This window comes from Petromyzon marinus, chromosome 51 (assembly GCF_048934315.1).
Source record: "Petromyzon marinus isolate PM22_M1 ecotype Great Lakes invasive population chromosome 51, UKy_Petmar_22M1.pri1.0, whole genome shotgun sequence".
NCBI lineage: Eukaryota > Metazoa > Chordata > Hyperoartia > Petromyzontiformes > Petromyzontidae > Petromyzon > Petromyzon marinus.
Window position 1 is genome coordinate 1,048,783 of NC_133717.1, and position 20,059 is coordinate 1,068,841.

Here is a 20,059-nt window from a genome sequence, read left to right on the forward strand (position 1 = left end):
AATATACTCAATAGAGATTACACAGAGCACCTGCGAAGCTCCTGAACAAGAGTGGGGGTTCAGTGAGGCCTTCCTGGGCCAACAAGCCAAGTGACAACCCTGTAACAGGAGTGGGTGGAAGCGCTGTTCATCCCCCTGGTCAATAAGTGCAGTGCTGGTTTACCTTTAACACCCCCACACTCACCCAAATCCCGTGGCCCATCACCCACAAGGCCATCACCCCCTGCTCCGTCCTGTGGATTGGCCGGCTTGACAGGCCGACAACAACAGCAAGGCGCTTTGTAAACAAAAGCCGATTATGTAACCTCTTGTCAAGAAGAGGGTCAAAGAGAGAAGACTGGAGCAATCGTGAACTCAACGTCCGACGGGCAGGCGTGCGTTGTGTCCACGCTGCTTACGTCGCCTCCACTCACCGCGGGGGCTGGACTCCCCCCCCCCCCCCCGTGAACGCACGCCGCACCTCCGGTCTATTGTGGCGGACAAAGCGTTCCGTTTGCCAGAGCTACGAATGCCGTGGCACGGTGCACAAGAGAATGGCGTGGTCACAGCGCCACGCACCCGGCAGTCTTTGGTCTCCTCCCCAATGCTGACGTTTTGCACACCGCATTGGATACTCATTTAAGGCCGAGCCGACCTAGGAGAGGCCCAGGACAGATTCACAATATTCATCACCGACGTTGGCCTTGAATGGGGATGGAAGTCGGTGGGGGGGGGGGGTCGCGGGCGTCGCAGTGCGCGGTGCGCTAGCCACCATGCTTCCGCTTCCCCACAATCAACACCCAAGCAGCACTAAGGTGCCTGAAGGTTCCTGAACACCCAAGCAGCACTAAGGTGCCTGAAGGTTCCTGAACACCCAAGCAGCACTAAGGTGCCTGAAGGTTCCTGAACACCCAAGCAGCACTAAGGTGCCTGAAGGTTCCTGAACACCCAAGCAGCACTAAGGTGCCTGAAGGTTCCTGAACACCCACGCAGCACTAAGGTGCCTGAAGGTTCCTGAACACCAAAGCAGCACTAAGGTGCCTGAAGGTTCCTGAACACCCAAGCAGCACTAAGGTTCCTGAAGGTTCCTGAACACCCACGCAGCACTAAGGTGCCTGAAGGTTCCTGAACACCCAAGCAGCACTAAGGTGCCTGAAGGTTCCTGAACACCCAAGCAGCACTAAGGTTCCTGAAGGTTCCTGAACACCCACGCAGCACTAAGGTGCCTGAAGGTTCCTGAACACCCAAGCAGCACTAAGGTGCCTGAAGGTTCCTGAACACCCAAGCAGCACTAAGGTGCCTGAACGATCGTGCCGCCACCGGCCTCCGCGGCAGGGTACGCCGGGACGATGATCTTATAGCCACCGGCTGCCTCGAGTCTTCCGAGAGGCGGCCGCAATTTGCTTTCTTGAACGAACCAATTAAAAATATACATTCAAAAACTGAACACTCGTCAATTATGCTTCACACGCTTTTGGGGCAGCGCCAAATGCCGATGGCATTTTCCCGATGCCCAATCCCCGAGGGCAGGGGGAGGGCAGTTGGGTTCGGTGGGAGTTGCTCGTGACTTGGATTGTCATTAAAAAATGTTTTTTGTTTTTCACATAACTGGTAACAGCGTGAAACATACTTGGTATAAAGCGGTTTAAATTTTGATTTAAAGCTTTCGTGACTGCATGGATTCATATTCTTGGTTCTTTTGGTAAAGTCACGTATTTTTTTATTATTTTATTGTTTTCCTTCTATGTGACTTTACCAAAAGAACCAAGAATCTAAAGCGGTTTGTTACACATCTAGAAATATCTCGAAGCGATAAATAACATTTTTTTTTATTTTGTTCCTGAGAAACCGAGGGAGCTGCTGCTGCCACGGTGAGCAGCACACTGGATGTGCAATCCAGAGGTCGCCGATTCGAAGCCAGCTTCAGGCGTCAGTGTCAACAAGGGGGCCATGTCTCCGAGTCAGCAGGGCAAGGGTCTGGTGAACGCCGGCCACACTGCGTGGGCGTGTCCAACGACGGGAGGGGAGCCCGGAGAACCCGGGAGAAAACCCCACGGCAGAACAGGGAGAGAGAACGTGGAAACTCCGCACGCAAGAAAGGTGCCCGTGTCGGGAATTGAATCCAGGCGCACTTCCTGTGGTGCGTTAACACAAGCGCCACCGCCCTGCTATTGTGGTAAATGTATATCCCGTATACTATACGCACGAATATTTTTTGTTACATTTTAAAGTATCAACCTGCCGAGACTGCTCGTGTCAATTCAACGCTGCGTATGTCCTGCACGGCGATTACAAATCTCCCACTCTTCTCAGGGCCGTGACAGTGTCCAAGCGTCTCTTCAACATCTCACGCCCGTCTGCTCCGAAGCAGAAGCCATTGCCCGAAGCTTCAACATCGCCGCGCGTGCGTTCCGACATCGCGGCGGCGTTACAGACCGCGGCGGCGGCGGCGGTGTTGGCTGCGCCCGTGCGCCGCTGCCAACGCGGTCGCCCGGCAAGGGAAACAAACCGGGCCGAGTGGTGGCGGGCGGGGGCGAACTCATGTTCCCCCACGTTTGTGGTTTCGCGCACTTCCACAAGCTGCACAATCGGCGCTGGACTCACATCCGCAGCTCACGGCCACGAGAAACCGTTGCATGGGGGTGAATAATTACAGCACCGCACCGCACGCAAGCGCACACGCGGCAGCATCGCGACCGAAGCGGCCCCCTAGGCAATTTATAACGACTGGACATCTGTGAAAAGAGCTTCATAGCCCATCGGTTTCCTCCAGTATAAATACATTATTCCGCTTCGGAGCTTCTCGGAAGCGAGCCCTTTAGGTCCTATGAAATCCTTTGCCATGGGATGGAAGGCTGAACGGACTTCAATCTGCCGGGTAGGTGCATGTCACTCAGGCTGGCAACCCTCACAGGTCACGAGACACCCTCGGACGTCCCACCGACGTGACCCACGAGGGCCTCCCCCCCCCCGCCCCTCCCCCATCTCGGAGGGGTTAAAGCGCCGGGGCATTTGCAGGGTCTGGCGACGGAGCAGCGAGACGGGCAGCCACCCCGACCACCGTGCGTGGTGCATGCGTGTCTGAGTGACGAGCCAAGACGCACGGTACGCCAGACCGCGTTTTGCTCCCGTTGTTGTCGTTTGCAAAAGGCGAGAATTTACAATCCGTGGGCTCATCTCTGGGTGGTGATCACTGTGTTTACTTTGTCAAAAAAATCAGTCTTGCCTAGTCAGTAGCTCATATCAAGATAGGGGGTCATTTGCACTGCAGCGTTGCAAAGTTCTTCTGCACAACGGCAATGGTGACATGAGAGCCAAATCGACAACGCTCCCAAACGTGCAGCGCAATGAACATTGCTCACGTTCAAATTGGCCTCACTTGGTGGAGATACACGGTAGAGGATGGAGGAGGAGGTGACACGTGGGTTCAGGTGAACGGATGGTAGCGTTTGAGTCGTTCACTCACCCGCGCATTCAACCGTCAGGATTCGGATTCAGGACGGCGATTTCAGTTTAAAACTTTTCGCTCCCGTTTTTGCCAACCCATTCACATCATTTCTCTCTCATCCCCGTCTCGCATGCGCAGTTCTGTTCACGGCTGCATTAGCAAGCGTACACCACGCACATGCAATTTTCATAAATTATAAATAATCCCTTGCATAATTTATGCACGAAAGCCTCATGCCTGACGAGTCACGTGGAGGTTACTGGCTGCTGCTGCTTCGTGTGAGCCCCCAACACGAGAGCCGTTTACTTCCTCCTCGAGTTTTTGTTTTCGTTAAATCGTTGCCCACCGCTGCGAGTCGCAACAGCTCGAACGACAATCATAATTTGCGCACTGTGGGCCGGACTCTCCGCGCCGGCACGCCGAAACAATGCATTCGTTGTCCACTCGCTCGCGTTCGCTGTTCCGGTGTTTTTCGTGCGAGTAAAATGGTCGCGAACCAAACCCACGGCCGTAGCTCCCTTTATTAATCTTACACTGGAGAACCAATATGGCTCTTCCTGCGTCGTCTAAACTGTACCCTAATCACGCGCGAGCACGTTTCAGCCGGCGGAGAGCGCAACAAATAAGGGCACGTGCCCGTGCACACTCAACAAAGACAAAGGGCTCCCGTATAGCCTTAACAGACTGTTCTGGCAGTGCTGTTGGCGAGCACTTATGAAGGCCGGCACTGCACACGAGGGGTGGGTGGCCAGCACCACGCCCGGCCGCCTTTGTCTTCCGAGTGGAGATTTTTACACACTGCACCAGGTTTTCCTTTGAGGTTGAGCCAACCTAGGGGAGGCCCAGAACAAGATGTTGACCGTACCATGGGCTAACTGACTGAGATGACTGGCAGATGGACCTACTGTGCTCCCTACTGTGGCAACTCGCTGAGTTTTAGTTGCCCGGCGCTGTGCTCGTTGTTGTGAACGTCACCCCTCTGCACTCCGTTATTGTTGGAGGGCGACCGCCTCAAACTCCCCAGTAGCGTCCTTCACAAGCCTCCTCCATAGAGGTCAATCTTGACACGGCTGATTCCGGTCATCAGCAAGTCAACTCAGCTTCACATCCTCCTGTACCGCATCATTCCATCTCTTCTCTAGCCTGTGCAGCGCCCGTTTAGACCCCTCTATCCAGCAAATCAGAAGTTGCTTAGACATGCGGTGGCTGGGCATACTTGCTACATGCCGCAGCCAATGCAGCCTCACCTGCCGGAGAAGCTCACTAACGGAACTGTCCAGATTTCTCACAGTATTTGTGAACTCCTCACACAATCCAGTTTGGTTAAACCCAGGATCAATTGTTCGCAGGCCAGCCTGCATTTTTCAACAGGCGCAGATGTTCATTTACAGGGCTGCACATTTCGCAAGCATAGAGGAGCGAGGGCATAACTGTGGCCGAGAAGACCCGGAGCTTTCTGTGGAGCAAGAAACCAGGTAGCTTCCACACAGCGCTATGCAGCCGATGAACAGACAATGCCGCTGCATTGCCAAACGTGATCCGGTCATGAGCACACTTCTTGGGTATGGAAACTTCTCCGCTCTCTCCACAACTTCCCCATCACCCATGGGCAGATGAAAAGGGGGCGGAGGGTTTGACAACAAACAAAAAAACCCAGGCGGGTGCCGACGCGAAGGCGAATGAGACCGACAGCAGCGCGGAAAACACGAACAAACTAACGTGGAAGAGCAGAGCCACCGGTCACTCTCAGGAAAGGGCGAGCGATCATCACAACGCAAAGTGGCCACCTGAGAGCACAAGCGGACGGCTTTCTCAACCAAAGACTATTGTACAGTGGACCCAACCGTGCAAAGAAATGCAACAAACTTTTGGAGCAAGACATCAGCTGTCTTAATATGAGCCAAACGCTACCACGGTCGAAATATTGCGATCGTAACGGACGCAAAAATAGGATGTGTGTATGTTTGAACTTCTTTCGCACCGTACGTAGCCGACCGTGCTAATCGCAGGAGTGGGGATTTGAAGGCGAGGTCTCGCGGACCGACCGCCGAGCGCCATGGGCTCGGCAGCGCGGTGACGACAGCGCCAGCTTTGGTCTAATCGCCGGGATTTGCTTCTCGGCAAGGTGCCGCGTCACGGAGTATTTTGAGAAGAGAATTTTTCCACGAGCGGCGTTGCACTCGGGCCGACTGGGAGCCACTTGGGAGGGAGGGGGGCTTCATGTCACGGCATTCACATTTGGCCACGTGCGTGGTGGCGCATGGTGGCGCGTGGTGGCGGCCCAACCCCCTGTAGCGGTAGGGCATTCGCCGCCCGTTGTTGAGGCTTGCAGTTCGAATCTGGCGGACCGCCCTGGTTATTGCTACATGCGTGTTAACTGTAAAACACGGCTCTGTCCACTTTAAAGTGAACGATAAAGACCAACCTCGGTCGTTACAAAAAAAGCCAATTGTGTGCTAGCGTCACGGTTCAAATTTGCCTTTTTCTTTACTCCACTTCAAATGACTCAATTGAGATTACACACGGCAGTGACATCGCCCCCCTACTGCAAAATTGCTGCAGCCCGTGGTATATGAAACAAAGCTATAAGAATGAGTTTGCGATACCCGCTAGCACGGCCTGACGGTCCGTGTCACGCGTGTATTGGCGCTCGCTCGGTCGCGTTACAGGTCTCAACCCCGGATATTTCTAAAGAGCCCCGCTCTTGTGGTGTGGCCAGCAGGCAAAGGCGTGGGGACCTCCCTCCCTCGTTCTCGTTTCACTGCTTCCTTGTTTACATTTCTTTAGTTTATCTTTTTTAGCATGCTTCGAGTTTGTGCTCTTCGGGAGATTTCTTCCCCCGCCCATGCCAGAAGACATTCTCGAGTTAGCGGCAGGATGCGGTCCTCGGGTCTGTTCACCTACTACTTTACCCTGGGTAACTTTGAATTACTCTGGATATTTGGAATAATTGTGCTGAATAATTTAACTTATCCGAGGTCTGGACCCCGGATATTTAAATGGCCATGTTCCCCAGAAATTTGGAAAAGAGGACCGGGTCTTTCCGACTCCAAATTAATGAATTAAAATAAGGTCACGGAGATACAGTGAGGGAAAAAAGTATTTGATTCCCTGCTGATTTTGTACGTTTGCCCACTGACGAAGAAATGATCCGTCTAAAATTTTAATGGTAGGTTTATTTGAACAGTGAGAGACAGAATAACAACAAAAAAATCCAGAAAAACGCATGTCGAAAATGATATAAATTGATTTTATTAAGGGAAATAAGTATTTGACCCCCTCTCAATCAGAAAGATTTCTGGCTCCCAGGTGTCTTTTATACAGGTAACGAGCTGAGATTAGGAGCACACTCTTAAACGGAGTGCTCCTAATCTCAGCTTGTTACCTGTATAAAATACACCTGTCCACAGAAGCAATCAATCAATCAGATTCCAAACTCTCCATCATGGCCAAGACCAAAGAGATCTCCAAGGATGTCAGGGACAAGATTGTAGACCTACACAAGGCTGGAATGCGCTACAAGACCATTGCCAAGCAGCTTGGTGAGAAGGTGACAACAGTTGGTGCGATTATTCGCAAATGGAAGAATCTCCCTCAGCCTGGGGCTCCATGCAAGATTTCACCTCGTGGAATTGCAATGATCATGAGAACGGTGAGGAATCAGCCCAGAACTACACGGGAGGATCTTGTCAATGATCTCAAGGCAGCTGGGACCATAGTCACCAAGAAAACGATTTGTAACACACTATGCCGTGAAGGACTGAAATCCTGCAGCGCCCGCAAGGTCCCCCTGCTCACGAAAGCACATATACATGCCCGTCTGAAGTTTGCCAATGAACATCTGAATGATTCAGAGGACAACTGGGTGAAAGTGTTGTGGTCAGATGAGACCAAAATGGAGCTCTTTGGCATCAACTGAACTCGCCGTGTTTGGAGTAGGAGGAATGCTGCCTATGATCCCAAGAACACCATCCCCACCGTCAAACATGGAGGTGGAAACATTATGCTTTGGGGGTGTTTTTTTGCTAAGGGTACAGGACAACGTCACCGCATCAAAGGGACGATGGACGGGGCCATGTACCGTCAAATCTTGGGTGAGAACCTCCTTCCCTCAGCCAGCGCATTGAAAATGGGTCGTGGATGGGTATTCCAGCATGACAATGACCCAAAACACACGGCTAAGGCAACAAAGGAGTGGCTCAAGAAGAAGCACATTAAGGTCCTGGAGTGGCCTAGCCAGTCTCCAGACTTTAATCCCATAGAAAATCTGTGGAGGGAGCTGAAGGTTCGAGTTGCCAAACGTCAGCCTCGAAACCTAAATGCCTTGGAGAAGATCTGCAAAGAGGAGTGGGACAAAATCCCTCCTGAGATGTGTGCAAACCTGGTGGCCAACTACAAGAAACGTCTGACCTCAGTGATTGCCAACAAGGGTTTTGCCACCAAGTACAAAGTCATGTTTTGCAGAGGGGTCAAATACTTATTTCCCTCATGAAAATGCAAATCAATTTATAACATTTTTGACATGCGTTTTTCTGGATTTTTTTGTTGTTATTCTGTCTCTCACTGTTCAAATAAACCTACCATTAAAATTTTAGACGGATCATTTCTTCGTCAGTGGGCAAACGTACAAAATCAGCAGGGGATCAAATACTTTTTTCCCTCACTATATCTCCGTGACCTGATTTTAATTCATTAATTTGGAGTCGGAAAAACCCGGTTCTCTTTTCCAAATTTCTGGGGAACATGGCCATTTAGATATGCGGGGTCCAGACCTCGGATAAGTTAAATTATTCAGCAAAATTATTCCAAATATCCAGAGTAATTCAAAGTTACCCAGGGTAAAGTAGTAGGTGAACAGACCCGAGGACCGCATCCTGCCGCTAACTCGAGAATGTCTTCTGGCATGGGCGGGGGAAGAAATCTCCCGAAGAGCACAAACTCGAAGCATGCAAAAAAATATAAACTAAAGAAATGTAAACAAGGAAGCAGTGAAACGAGAACGAGGGAGGGAGGTCCCCACGCCTTTGCCTGCTGGCCACACCACATCACAAGAGCGGGGCTCTTTAGAAATATCCGAGGTTGAGACCTGTAACGCGACCGAGCGAGCACCCATACACGCGTGACACGGACCGTCAGGCCGTGCTAGCGGGTATCGCAAACTCAAGAGAATCATCGCTGCAGCGTTGCCGCACTGCATCAGGGAGATTCAAGCAGGCCGCCAGCGTCAATCACCGCTGATCGATCGATCGGCGATGTCCCTGAACTCGTCCTGTTTTTTTAATTAAAAAAAATCACTGCCGGCAATGTCCTTACAAAAGTGCGCCTGCCACAACACCCGTGACTGCCGCTTCATGGGAGACGACCCCTCAGGATCTCTCCCCCTGCACCCACATCTGGAGGAGTGCTGCACTCTGCAAGCATTCACATTCCGAAGTGTGACCCGCACTCACCAGCGTGGTGAAGTAAGTTAAACACATCCACGTGACTGGCATGTGGCATGGGGGAGGCCGTCATCCAGCAGTGGATCAATTAAGTCTGCATTTCATTGCCACTGTTTTAAACAACACATAGTCCGCATTTTTTATGAATTATGCGTTACGATTCAAAAACCCGCGAGTGGCACACAATGCAGCCACACCGTCCCGAAGCGTAGTGGGTTAAATCTCTCTCATTGTTTGGACTGCAAAATCATGGACCCAGCGGCGCACGCCACAATCTACACCACGCATGGAAATTCAACCTCGCGCCTTCTGAAAGCGGCGCAAAATCGATATCAATGGCATAACGGAAACTTTACAGGCCTCGCTGCCACCGGTAACGAGAGGGCCCCTGATGCATCGCCTCTCACGCCAAAAATACTGCCGCACTTTTGATCTCTTAAGTGGGACTGGCTGCGAGGGTGTTACAGTCAGGGGCCTTTGCCGTTGCTAAGTTACTCCGTTCGCCATTCCAGGTCGACCTTGCTGGGAGCTGTTCATCAAATTGCTATTCTGGAGGAAATAACAGTGCCTGGAGAAACCCTGCCACCTACTAGGCCCGCAGCCTACTTGGTGTACTGCTGCTCACAGGCACCTGGTTTTCACTTCAAGTGGAGGTGGCTTGAGTGCACAAGTTCAGTGGCCGGGTTACAGGCAAGGTCAACCACGCCCGGTGTGATGTGAAGACTGGATAGATGCAGGTCACGCACACACAGACAGAGAAAGTCTCTGTTTCATGTCCAAAGTAAAATAATAGGGTCCATTTAATAATAGGCATCGTAAATCAATGCTTTCCAACAGTTTATGTTTACACAAAGTAAATCGTGGACAAGTTCCAACCTCTCGGTGCGTTCTGTTAAACAAAGGCGGCCAGGTCGCCGGGTCGATAGGCACTCGGCAAACACCGCGGGGCCCGGCGTCACGGCCGGCCAAGCGTCCGGCCGATCGTCACGTATCCACGCGACACACTCGCAGGCTGCTGCAGGAACCACTGCACCTCCACTCTACCCCATCAGGCAATGACAAAGTGAAGAAGCCTGTGGTTCCTTCTGCAGGATTCCACGCGGGCCTCTCTCTCACCACGTCGTGGCCACTCGCAGAGACCTGACAGCTCAGGCCCCTTGCCGACGCGTTAACAACGCGTCGCACCGATGTGTGCCGATCGTCACGTAGTCCCACCGGCCAGCGCGCGCTGCTATCTACGAGCAATGGCGTTTAGCGGCACCGGCGTTTGCGTGCAACACACAGGACACGTAGACGCCCCCGCGCGTTGCAGCAGCAGCAGCAGCCAGTGGATCTATGGCCCCATATTCTCAGCTCTGGCTCCAAGGCCATGCGCTTAACTTGAGCCAGCTCTGGGCACGGTCTCCAAAGCATGGCTCAGGGTTTCTGTGAGCCAAGTCGGAGCCGAGCGTGGCATTTGAAGTTGAGCCAGCTCTGGGCCGTGACTCAGTTATTATTTGGAGAGAAGTTTGTTAACGTGGCCTTGAGATCAATAGTTATTCTGCACAATCAAATTATAAACAAATGCTGTTCTGCAACATTTCCATTTCCATAACAAGAGTGCTTTCGTCGTCACGTTACGAGATGGAAGAGATCCACGAGGAAGCTCGACTGCGGCTAGCGGTGGATCACCTTGTGCTCCATACAGCCCTGCACGATGACGCCGCACGTCAACGCCTGCGGCCCACAAGAAGAGGCGCTGCCGTTCGGCACCGGTGCGTTGCAAGACAACGCAATCACGGCGTAGCTCAGGGAGCGACTCTGAACCGCGACGATTCGTGGGACTGCCTGGAGAGGGCTGTGAACCGCTCCACCACGAGCGGGCGAGCCTGTGACGCTCACCAACAGCATGCCAGGCTCGCTCAACGAGAGACGGGCGGCTACGCACGCGGTGGCTCAGGTGCAGCGCCACCCCCGCACGGTTACACTTCCGCTCCTGAACACTTCCCAGGCCCATTGGCACCTGTTACCAATGTACATTCGAATGAAAATGTATAATTATTAATTATAATAAATTCATGATAAAGTTTTTTGGGTTAAATTGCGTATATGTAAATGTGTCGTGAACCCACCTCCACCCGACACAGCCACTTAGCTACTCCTTCAGCACACACTAATGGACAAACCTCACCGATTGGCTGTATCGCGTGGAGGTGGGTTTACTGTGCATTTATATATTCCCATTCTAACCCAAACAACTTTATTATTAATAATATAGGTCCCGGAACTCTACGTGTTAAATTAATAATGTATTGGTCTCAGTGATGTAATGACTCAAGATTTATCTGAGCGATATAATTTAGTAAATAAAATAATAACATTTACAGTACTTTCTCAATCCACTGCTGGATGAAGGGCTCCCCATGCGTTTTGGTCAAGGGGGTTGTTTGGCCATACTTCACCACACTGTTCAATGTTGGGTTGGTGCAATGTGGAGGGGATCCCGGCAGGGCCAGCTCAGCGATCATTCGCCACTGACGGGAACCGTGGCCGGGGAATCGAACTTCTGGTCAGCTGAGTCCACCGCAGCTTTAACCGTCCCAAGCCTCGCCCTCTGCTCATGAATATAATTGTGGCATCTTAACCCAGGATAGCCGGGACGGCCCAGTGCCATTAGGGAGTTTGGCCGCCGATTATATTACTTGATGATCATTTCACTTGCGGAAGAAAGCCAGAGACCCCCAACTAAACTCACTGCCAGGACACCACGTGGAAAGTTTAACGAGTCGCGACCAGCACCTGGAGTGACAATTTTCCTCTATTATGTTTCCCGCGTGCCAGTTGTGTTGTGTATAATCCGCACGCACTGTGAGGAAGGGGTTCCGTTTTCCCCCACAAAATAATTTGCTTTAATTTCATTCCACCGGTGTCACGTCACGAAGCGGACGCCAGCGTCCATTCGGAAGCCTCACACCGTCCGATTGAGAACAAACTGTGAAAGGAGATATCACAGAACTACTCCTGAGAGCCCTTCAATGGACCTCTCATCCACATTGGGTGATGCCGCACATTTCCCACAGCCCCTGCCCGCGAGAGTCGACCTTTGTCGTCGTGTGGCGGCGAAACAAACATTTAATTTGTTTACATTCTTGGAGCCAATGAACATTGCCTCGCTACGCGTGTGAACCAGGTTCAAATTGAGGGGCGGCCGAACCCCGCATCGACAAACCAGGAACTCCGTGGTGCAGCTTGACGCCCCTGACCCCACACAATATCTCGCTGAGCTTGTCAAGGAGCATAAACCATCATCACGCAAACTCCAGTCACCCTGGTAGCAGAGGCTTTTGGCTGGCCATCGAACAAAGACAGTCACCACATTGTGCGCTTTCAGATGCGCTGCTGTGGCCGTCTGGAAGGCTCTTCCTTCTGGTATTAGGAAACCAGTGGGAGCTACGCACTTTTAAATCTACTTTTAAAACTCGTTTCTTGAGAACTGCTTTTTGCATTTAGTTTGTTGCCCTTCCTCCCGCACAAATCCGACGAGTGCGGTTGACTACGTACGGCGTAGTCCAACACACACACATACGAGCCACTTCCTTCACCGCAAATGCTTTGAGATGACACCCTCAGGGTTTGCACAGACGGGCCACAAACCGACTTTGCTGTACTCACACCTCCTGACCGCCACGTCTTGGGCCAAGCAGGGCGGGGAGCCGCACAGCCCCGTGGACGAGCACCGCGCGAGCTGCGGGGCTGGCGGTCCGCAAATTTGAGGCTTTGTAGATATAGCCCCACCATGATAGCATAAACAACAACGATAACACTCAATGGGTTTTCAAGGTGGAAGGGGTTGCCCCCATGGCCGCCGCCCCCGCGCCCCCCAATGTATCCACCGCTGTTGTAGAGGAACCGCTTACACGTTGACGAGAAATGCAACTTGCGCGGGCGCCTGTTTTGGCAACAGCTGCCGCTGCCGAGGAGGAAGTTAAAGACAAAACCAGAGACCCTCGGGCACCCCACGGAAAAACGGGCTGCACTGGCTGCACTGGCTGCTATCAGCAGCGGACTGAACATAGCTGCATCCACGGGCAGCCCTAGACGAGCTGCCAGCCACTGACGCCCTAGGCAAACCATTAAATCGGTGCCCCCACCCCCAAAGCCCAAGGGAAGGTCTAGGCTGAGGTTTTGGTAAAATGGGAAACATTTAGCTGCTATTTTCCATTTAATGTTTTTATAAGCGTATTTTTTTTAAACAGTGGCATAATTACTTGGTTTGTTCATCTGTCCAACCAATACATTCCCAGCAATATTGGGAAATGAATTATGATTCATATTCCCTCTGTATACGCACGGGGATTGAAATAATGACATCTTCGTTTATTTTGTTTGTATTATTTTCCTAGAATTTGGGGCCCCACTGAACTTGGCCACCGCCTCGTTCACCTGTACGGACGGGCCGCCCCCGGCTGCACGGGCGGCAATCAACAGCGGATAGAACGCAGCTGCTGTCGATTACGTACGGTGTGAAAGACGTTCAGCATACATACTGCACATACGTGAAAAGGCAGATATTAATTATTCAGGTTGACGAAATACTGCACAACCACAATTCACTTCGCTTACGTCTATCACGGGGGGCTGCTGTTGTCATGCAAGCAGACCGCTCACTGGACGCAGAGCCAAGGCGACAGGGCGAAAGGAGCACAGCACAGACAGCGCACACACAGACAGCACACAGACAGACGGCACACAGACAGACAGCACACAGACAGAGAGCACACAGACAGCACACAGACAGGCAGCGCACAGACAGACAGCACACAGACAGGCAGCGCACAGACAGACAGCACACAGACAGACAGCGCACAGACAGACAGCACACAGACAGACAGAGCACAGACAGACAGCGCAGAGACAGCGCACAGACAGACAGCACACAGACAGACAGCACACAGACAGACAGCGCAGAGACAGCGCACAGACAGACAGCACACAGACAGACAGCGCACAGACAGCGCACAGACAAACAGCACACAGACAGACAGCGCACAGAAGGACAGCGCACAGACAGACAGCGCACAGACAGACAGCGTACAGACAGACAGCGCACAGACAGACGGCGCACAGACAGACGGCGCACAGACAGACGGCGTACAGACAGACGGCGCACAGACAGACGGCGCACAGACAGACGGCGCACAGACAGACGGCGCACAGACAGACGGCGCACAGACAGACGGCGCACAGACAGACAGCACATAGAAGGACAACGCACAGACAGCGCACAGCCCACGAGGCTGTCGCCTCCACAGCAGACGCAGCGTGACGGCCGGCAACGGCAGCGTCACCGCCAACCCCCTGTGCCGTAACACTCTCACCTCCTGCACCTGTGGGCAATTCACTTCCAATGCATAACCACGCTGAGCAGTTCTGGTGAAGTATGGTTAAACAGTCAGACGCCAACCCCCCCTCCTCCCCTATTCCCACAACAAACTCCCACGGGAGACTCCTTCGTCCAGCAGCGAATTGACGACAGCTGGGAGGGGTTCGCGTGACCCCTGCAGCCGCAAGTGGCCGCCAGTCACCGCAGTGGAACAGCGCCAATCAGAATCGATTCTCTTGAATCCCCAGACTCTGAATGGCGACACTCCCAATCACAGTCGGTGGGGCTTGCCCATCGTGACCTCTCGCGAGTGAGACTCCGCACTGGATAAAGATCCGCCCACCGCGACCCGCATAGTCCGGACTGGTGGGGGCAATCGGTGTTAGCCCGGAGCGCCTCTGAACGCCGGCACGGCACACGAGCTGGTGGGGTGGCCAGCACCACGCTCGACCGCCTTTACCTTCCTAGTGGCGGTGTTTACACATCGCACCGGGTCTCGTATTAATTTGAGGCCGAGTCGACCTAGGGGAGGCCCACGACCGGCTCTGATATTCGCCACTGGTGTTTGGTGGTCGAACTTAGGCCCGCCAGTTTCGTGGCTTAACGCGCTCACCGCTCACCATTATGTGATCGGACAGTACCACACTCACACACACGCGCGTGCATTATTCAGCTTTCACGGCCGCGTAGAGCTCAGCAGCCTTCCGACATTTAGCACAAAAGTTTAACTCCCGGTCAGGGTCGGTTTCAGCCCATCACCATCATAAACATCGCCACCACAATCGGCCTCATCATCCACCTGCGGTCGGTAAAATGAGCATTACGCGATAAAAAAAAAGTTATTAACGTGTCGATTGAGAAGCTCGCGACTGTGGCATGGACGGACCGGCCCCCGTCATAGGTACGTGGAATGTATAGCGGGGCGTATTGCTTAACGCCGTGAAAACAAGTGGAGGGCGGCGGCGGGCTGCCCCCCGCCCGCGGCTGGCCGTGGAGAAGGGGCCTTGCCCTGCTCGCCCCTCCACAGAGGGCCCCATTAACTATTAAATATGAAGGCACCGCCACTGTAGCGAGTGACGCGGCTCCATTACCGCGCCATTCGACATTGAGAAGGGCAGAATGGTGGTGGTGATGGCCGCGATGTGTGATGGTAGTGCTAGCGATGGTGTTGCATTGCTCTGGCGGCACAGCCAACAGTAACACCCCCCACGATACGCACCACCGCGCGCCCATCCTCGCCGATCGTCACTCATCCTCAACCCATCCTCACCGATCTTGGCGAGCGACGCGAGCAGGATCCACAGGGTGATGCCGAAGGGCACGCGCACGTGGTGGAAGTCCACGCTCACCACGTGGATGCCCGCGGTGAGCACGTGGTGGTGATCGTCGCTCGCGTTTGTGGTGGAGCACGGCGGCTCGGCCGAGCTGCAGCCGTGCGGGGCGGACTCGGCGCCAGCGCACGGGAGCGGCAGCGCGAGCAGCAGGGACGCCGCCAAAGACGCCGAAGCCGCCGCCGCCACCACCAGCGGCGACGGCGGCGGCGCGGTCAACGACATCGCGGGACCGGGGGAGGAGGAGACGTGGACGAGGTGGAGTGTGAAGGTGTCGGAATGCGTGGAGGTTCCGGGTGGAGGTCCTGCAGTGGAGGGAGGAGTCTGGGGTGGAGGAGTTGGGATGTCGGCACTAAGTGGAGGTCACGGAATGGAGGAGGGAGTCAGGTGGAAGAGTCGGAGTGGAGGTCCCGGGGTGGAGCTCGGGGTTGCTGGGAGCTCCTCGCTCCGGACGGGTGCCTCTGCGCAGCTGCCGGCAGCGCGATCTCATCTCGGGTGCCGCCCCCGTCCAGGTGCTGGCGCCGTCTCTGTCGTAGCGGGGCCACACGCAGCGCGATCAGCAGCAGCAGCAGCAACTAACACCGCGGGAACCCCACGGGGGTACGGGGGGGTAGGGGGTAGGGGGGGGTAGGGGGTGTAGGGGGTGTAGGGGGGGCGACTTCCCCAGCCGTGAGGTTGACCGTGCAGCCTGCCAGTCGGCTCCTGCCAGGAACCACGCAAGTCATTGCTTCTTTATATCAAATCTCAGTGATCTGTTGTCCACTGCTGGACGAATGCCTCCACAATTAAGTCATCACCGTCCCTCCTCCACGGTTTCCGCTCCATCTCCGTCGTGGTTTCCCCCGCGAAGCGTCTCCTCGCTCGGCGGACACGCGCCTACGTCGGCCTCGACCTCCGCTTGGCCATCATCGATCCTTCCTCACACGCAAGGCGCCCACGACAGTACTCTACAGTATGCACGTAGACTGCACTATACCGAACACCACGGTGAAAGCCTGCCATTGCACTTTAGTTCTCTTAATCGATTAAAAGTTGCGACGTTGGAGCCAGCGGTGCAAATTCCACATTCGCACGGCCGGTGGCGAGGACATCCACACGGCGACCGCTGATGATCGCTTAACGAAGTGGCAATATCAATGGCCCGACCGCGTCTGCTTATATAACCGTACTGTACAGTGGTACATCATCAGCGCTTTCCCAAGGACACGCCGCTGCTGCTGCTGCTGTCCGCGTGTAGCAGCAGCAGCAGGAGCAGCAGGAGGAGGAGGGCACTCGGCACCGCTCACCTCCTGCGGAAACCGCATCACAACGCCAGCGACCAGGTCGATGGCAACCGCAGCGGTGCGATTGTGGCCACGCAACCCAAAATATGGGCCGTGAAGTAAACCCATAGAGACCCATAGAGATTACAGAGACCCATGGAGATACATAGAGACCCAGAGGTACAATAGGGATCCGTAGAAATACATAGAGATACATGAATGACAAGCCACAGAAGTGCGATTGTGGCCACGCAACCCAAAGTACGGCCCGCACAGTGGTCTGCGCTCCTTCAACAGAGGAGGAGGAGGAGGAAGAGTGGCACGACACGAAGTCTCTCTCCGCTGAAGCCTCTCGTCGTGGCCAGCAGCAGCAGGCACCGAGCCCCTTGACCTTACTACCATAATTCGCAAGCATAGAACTGCCTTTAAAAAGTATATAAAAAGCGACGTTTCGGGTAACAATGCTCTAAAGATCACACTACCTCTATGGCCTATGTGCTGTGAAGTGCCATTGCCCCAAACGTCACAGATTATGGAGTTTTATTTTTAAGGAAGTGTTATTGTTGACCAAGGTGTTGCGTGTTTCAGCTGCTCACGACAACACCCACACCGCAGCTGTAATCACACCTGCGCCCAGATACATGCAGAGAACCCCATCAGCGCATCCAATCAGCCATTTATTCATCCAATCATTAACTCGTACATTAGTGTAATTCAACCATTCACGCATACAATACATGCACTGTATTCAACCATACAGTCACTCGTGTATTCATTTATTCAATGCGGTGTTATCAATTCAGCTATTCACTCAACGCGGATGTACACGGAGCACACACAGCACTGCGCTGTGGGTGCCGGCTATGCCTCCTAGAGAGCAGCAGCAGCAGGCTATGTGAGCAGCAGCAGGCTATGTGAGCAGCAGACGGCGGTGCAGCTGTGTAGCGAATGCTGCCCGGCAGGCTCCCTACCTACAGCAGCAGCATCATCGCGCTGGCAGCGGCCCGCACCACGCCCGCAGTGCACGCCGCGGTGAGCGGCCCGCTCCGCGCTCCGCATTTATACCGCGCACCCCCCTCCTAGCGCAGCAGCGACAACAGCCGCACCCTCCCCTCCACCCATCCCTCTGTCACAGCCTCCTGCCCGCTTCGCTCCGCTACCCCCCTCTGCCGACCGCTCGTTTCTCACCGCGCATCCCGTCTCCCGCTCCTCCCGTACCCCCTATCCCATCCCCCCTACCACCACCGCCCCACTCCTTTCCTCCCTCCCTCCCTCCCCTTCTCTCCCCTTCCACCTCGGTCCCCAACTCACGGCGGCCTCTTTCCGTCGCTGCATCCCACCCGCGTCTCCGGGGCCGCGACCCGGCCAGCCTCGACACCGGCACTGCGCGGTGTTACAACAACAGCAGCAGCAGCAACTGCGCGCATCCGCGTGCGTGTGACGCGTGCGTGCGTGCGTGGTATCTGCAGCAGGCGTCCCCGGCACGGGAACGTCGCGGCGGGGGTGGATGCGAGCCCCGTGGTGACTTCTCGGTGGAGCCGCGGCGTGGTGGTGCCGCGCGCCGGGGTCTCGCCGCCTCGTGCCTCGGAAGCTGTCGCCACAGCCCACCCCGGGCGAGGTCCGGCTCGGCTCACAATCACTCGGGGTGGGGGGGGTGCCACGGAGCCTCCAGCCCGTGGCGGCTCAGCCAGCGGTATAGAGCGAGCGGGAGGTCGCGAGTTTAAATCGTGGTTGTGAAGGATGATTCAGCCCATCATCCCTTCGCTCGGTTTTCGTTAAAGTGTCACTTTGGGGATCGATACAATAGGTACTGCTTTGGGGGGGGGGGGGTCAACAGCGGTTGCCCTGTGGATATTTCTCGCCCCACCACTGCCTCTGCAGCAGGGCTGTGACCGGGAGATGAGCACCGATGCCTTAATGTGGCTCCTTTGTGAATACCACTGCTGCCGCTGCGTTGGCAGTGGTACACAAACAACAACACAAACAACCTCAACACATTCGTCAATAACTACGTGGCCTCATAAGAGAACAACATACAAAGTATAGTTAGCGACGGTTCGAGTCTTATCCTGTCTCCATAGCACGTGTGCCAGCCAGCACGTCGCCGATTGCACTGCCTGCCCCTCTCCTGCACACCGCACGGCGGTGGCTGCTCGACCCGCTCGGGCACTCTGCCCGATGTAGGAGCGAAGCGGAAAATCAAATCTCTTGCGCTCACATGCCAATGGATCGTCATGAAGTGCGTCCGATGTAAGGCACGGATGGCGTCGCGTTGGGGGAGCCGGGGACGATGCTCGCTTCTGCTTTGTTGTCTTAACTCGGCTGCTGCTGCATTTGATTTACCTTGCCCTGAGAAGTGAATCACCTCCCTGTTCGCGTTGTGCACCAGCAACGTTCATTATCATCACCACCACCATCGGCCCTACCGCGGCAGAAACAGCAACAACAGTGGGGAGAAACCGCCTCCTGTGCTTTCCGCGATCTCAAAAGCACAGACAGCGCTCAATCGCACGGCTCCGTACGGCTTGATTGACCCAGCTGCCTCGGGGGGGGGGGGGGGGGTTGGGGGTTTTTGGGCTAGGGGGTTATTGAGCTATGGAACTAGGGGGACCCCTAGGTGACTAGGGGGTTATTGGACTAGGGAACGAGGGCGTTATTGTGCTAGGGGGTTATTGGGCTAGGGTTTTTTTGGGCTATGGGGTTATTGGGCTAGGGGGTTATTGTGCTGGGAGGTTATTGTGCTAGGGGGTTATTGGGCTAGGGGACTAGGGGATCCCCGAGGTGACTAAGGGGTTATTGGGCTAAGGGACTAGGGGGTTATTGGGCTAGGGGACTAGGGGGTCCCCGAGGTGACTAAGGGGTTATTGGGCTAAGGGACTAGGGGGTTATTGGGATAGGGGGCTAGGGGGTTATTGGGCTAGGGGTTTTTTGGGCTATGGGGTTATTGGGCTAGGGGGTTATTGTGCTAGGAGGTTATTGGGCTAGGGAGTTATTGGGCTAGGGGACTAGGGGGTCCCCGAGGTGACTAAGGGGTTATGGGCTAGGGGACAAGGGGGACAAGAGGTTATTAGACTAGGGGTTGAGCTAGGGGACGAGGGGACTAGGGGGATAGCAACTGAGCTGCTGTAATTCCACTCTTCCTGCCCCCCACCCCCCCGCCAGTTTTTCAGTCGCGTATCTCACTCCAGTGCTCGTGCTCCTAAACAAGAAGTAATGTTTATGGCCTTCATCAGAAC

The 20,059-nt window shown here is 54.4% G+C and overlaps 1 protein-coding gene across 4 annotated transcripts in view; it reads right to left on the reverse strand.

Moving 5' to 3' along the window:
- LOC116953344 (Na(+)/H(+) exchanger beta-like) overlaps nucleotides 1-18,226 on the reverse strand; it is an 81,164-nt gene extending 62,938 nt beyond the window's left edge. For 2 of the 4 annotated variants that reach the window (XR_012947217.1, XM_032973466.2), the window contains exons 1-2: nucleotides 17,795-17,917; nucleotides 15,501-16,088 (exon numbers count right to left, since the gene is read on the reverse strand). Coding sequence is in view for 2 of the 4 variants with exons in the window: in XM_032973466.2 (XP_032829357.2) it covers nucleotides 15,501-15,786 (286 nt within the window). In the remaining 2 variants the exon portion in view is untranslated. Of the gene's footprint in view, nucleotides 1-15,500; nucleotides 16,089-17,794; nucleotides 17,918-18,134 lie in introns of those variants that run through there. The other 2 variants (XR_012947218.1, XM_032973467.2) reach the window with 2 other exon arrangements.
- Nucleotides 18,227-20,059: the final 1,833 nt, after the last annotated feature.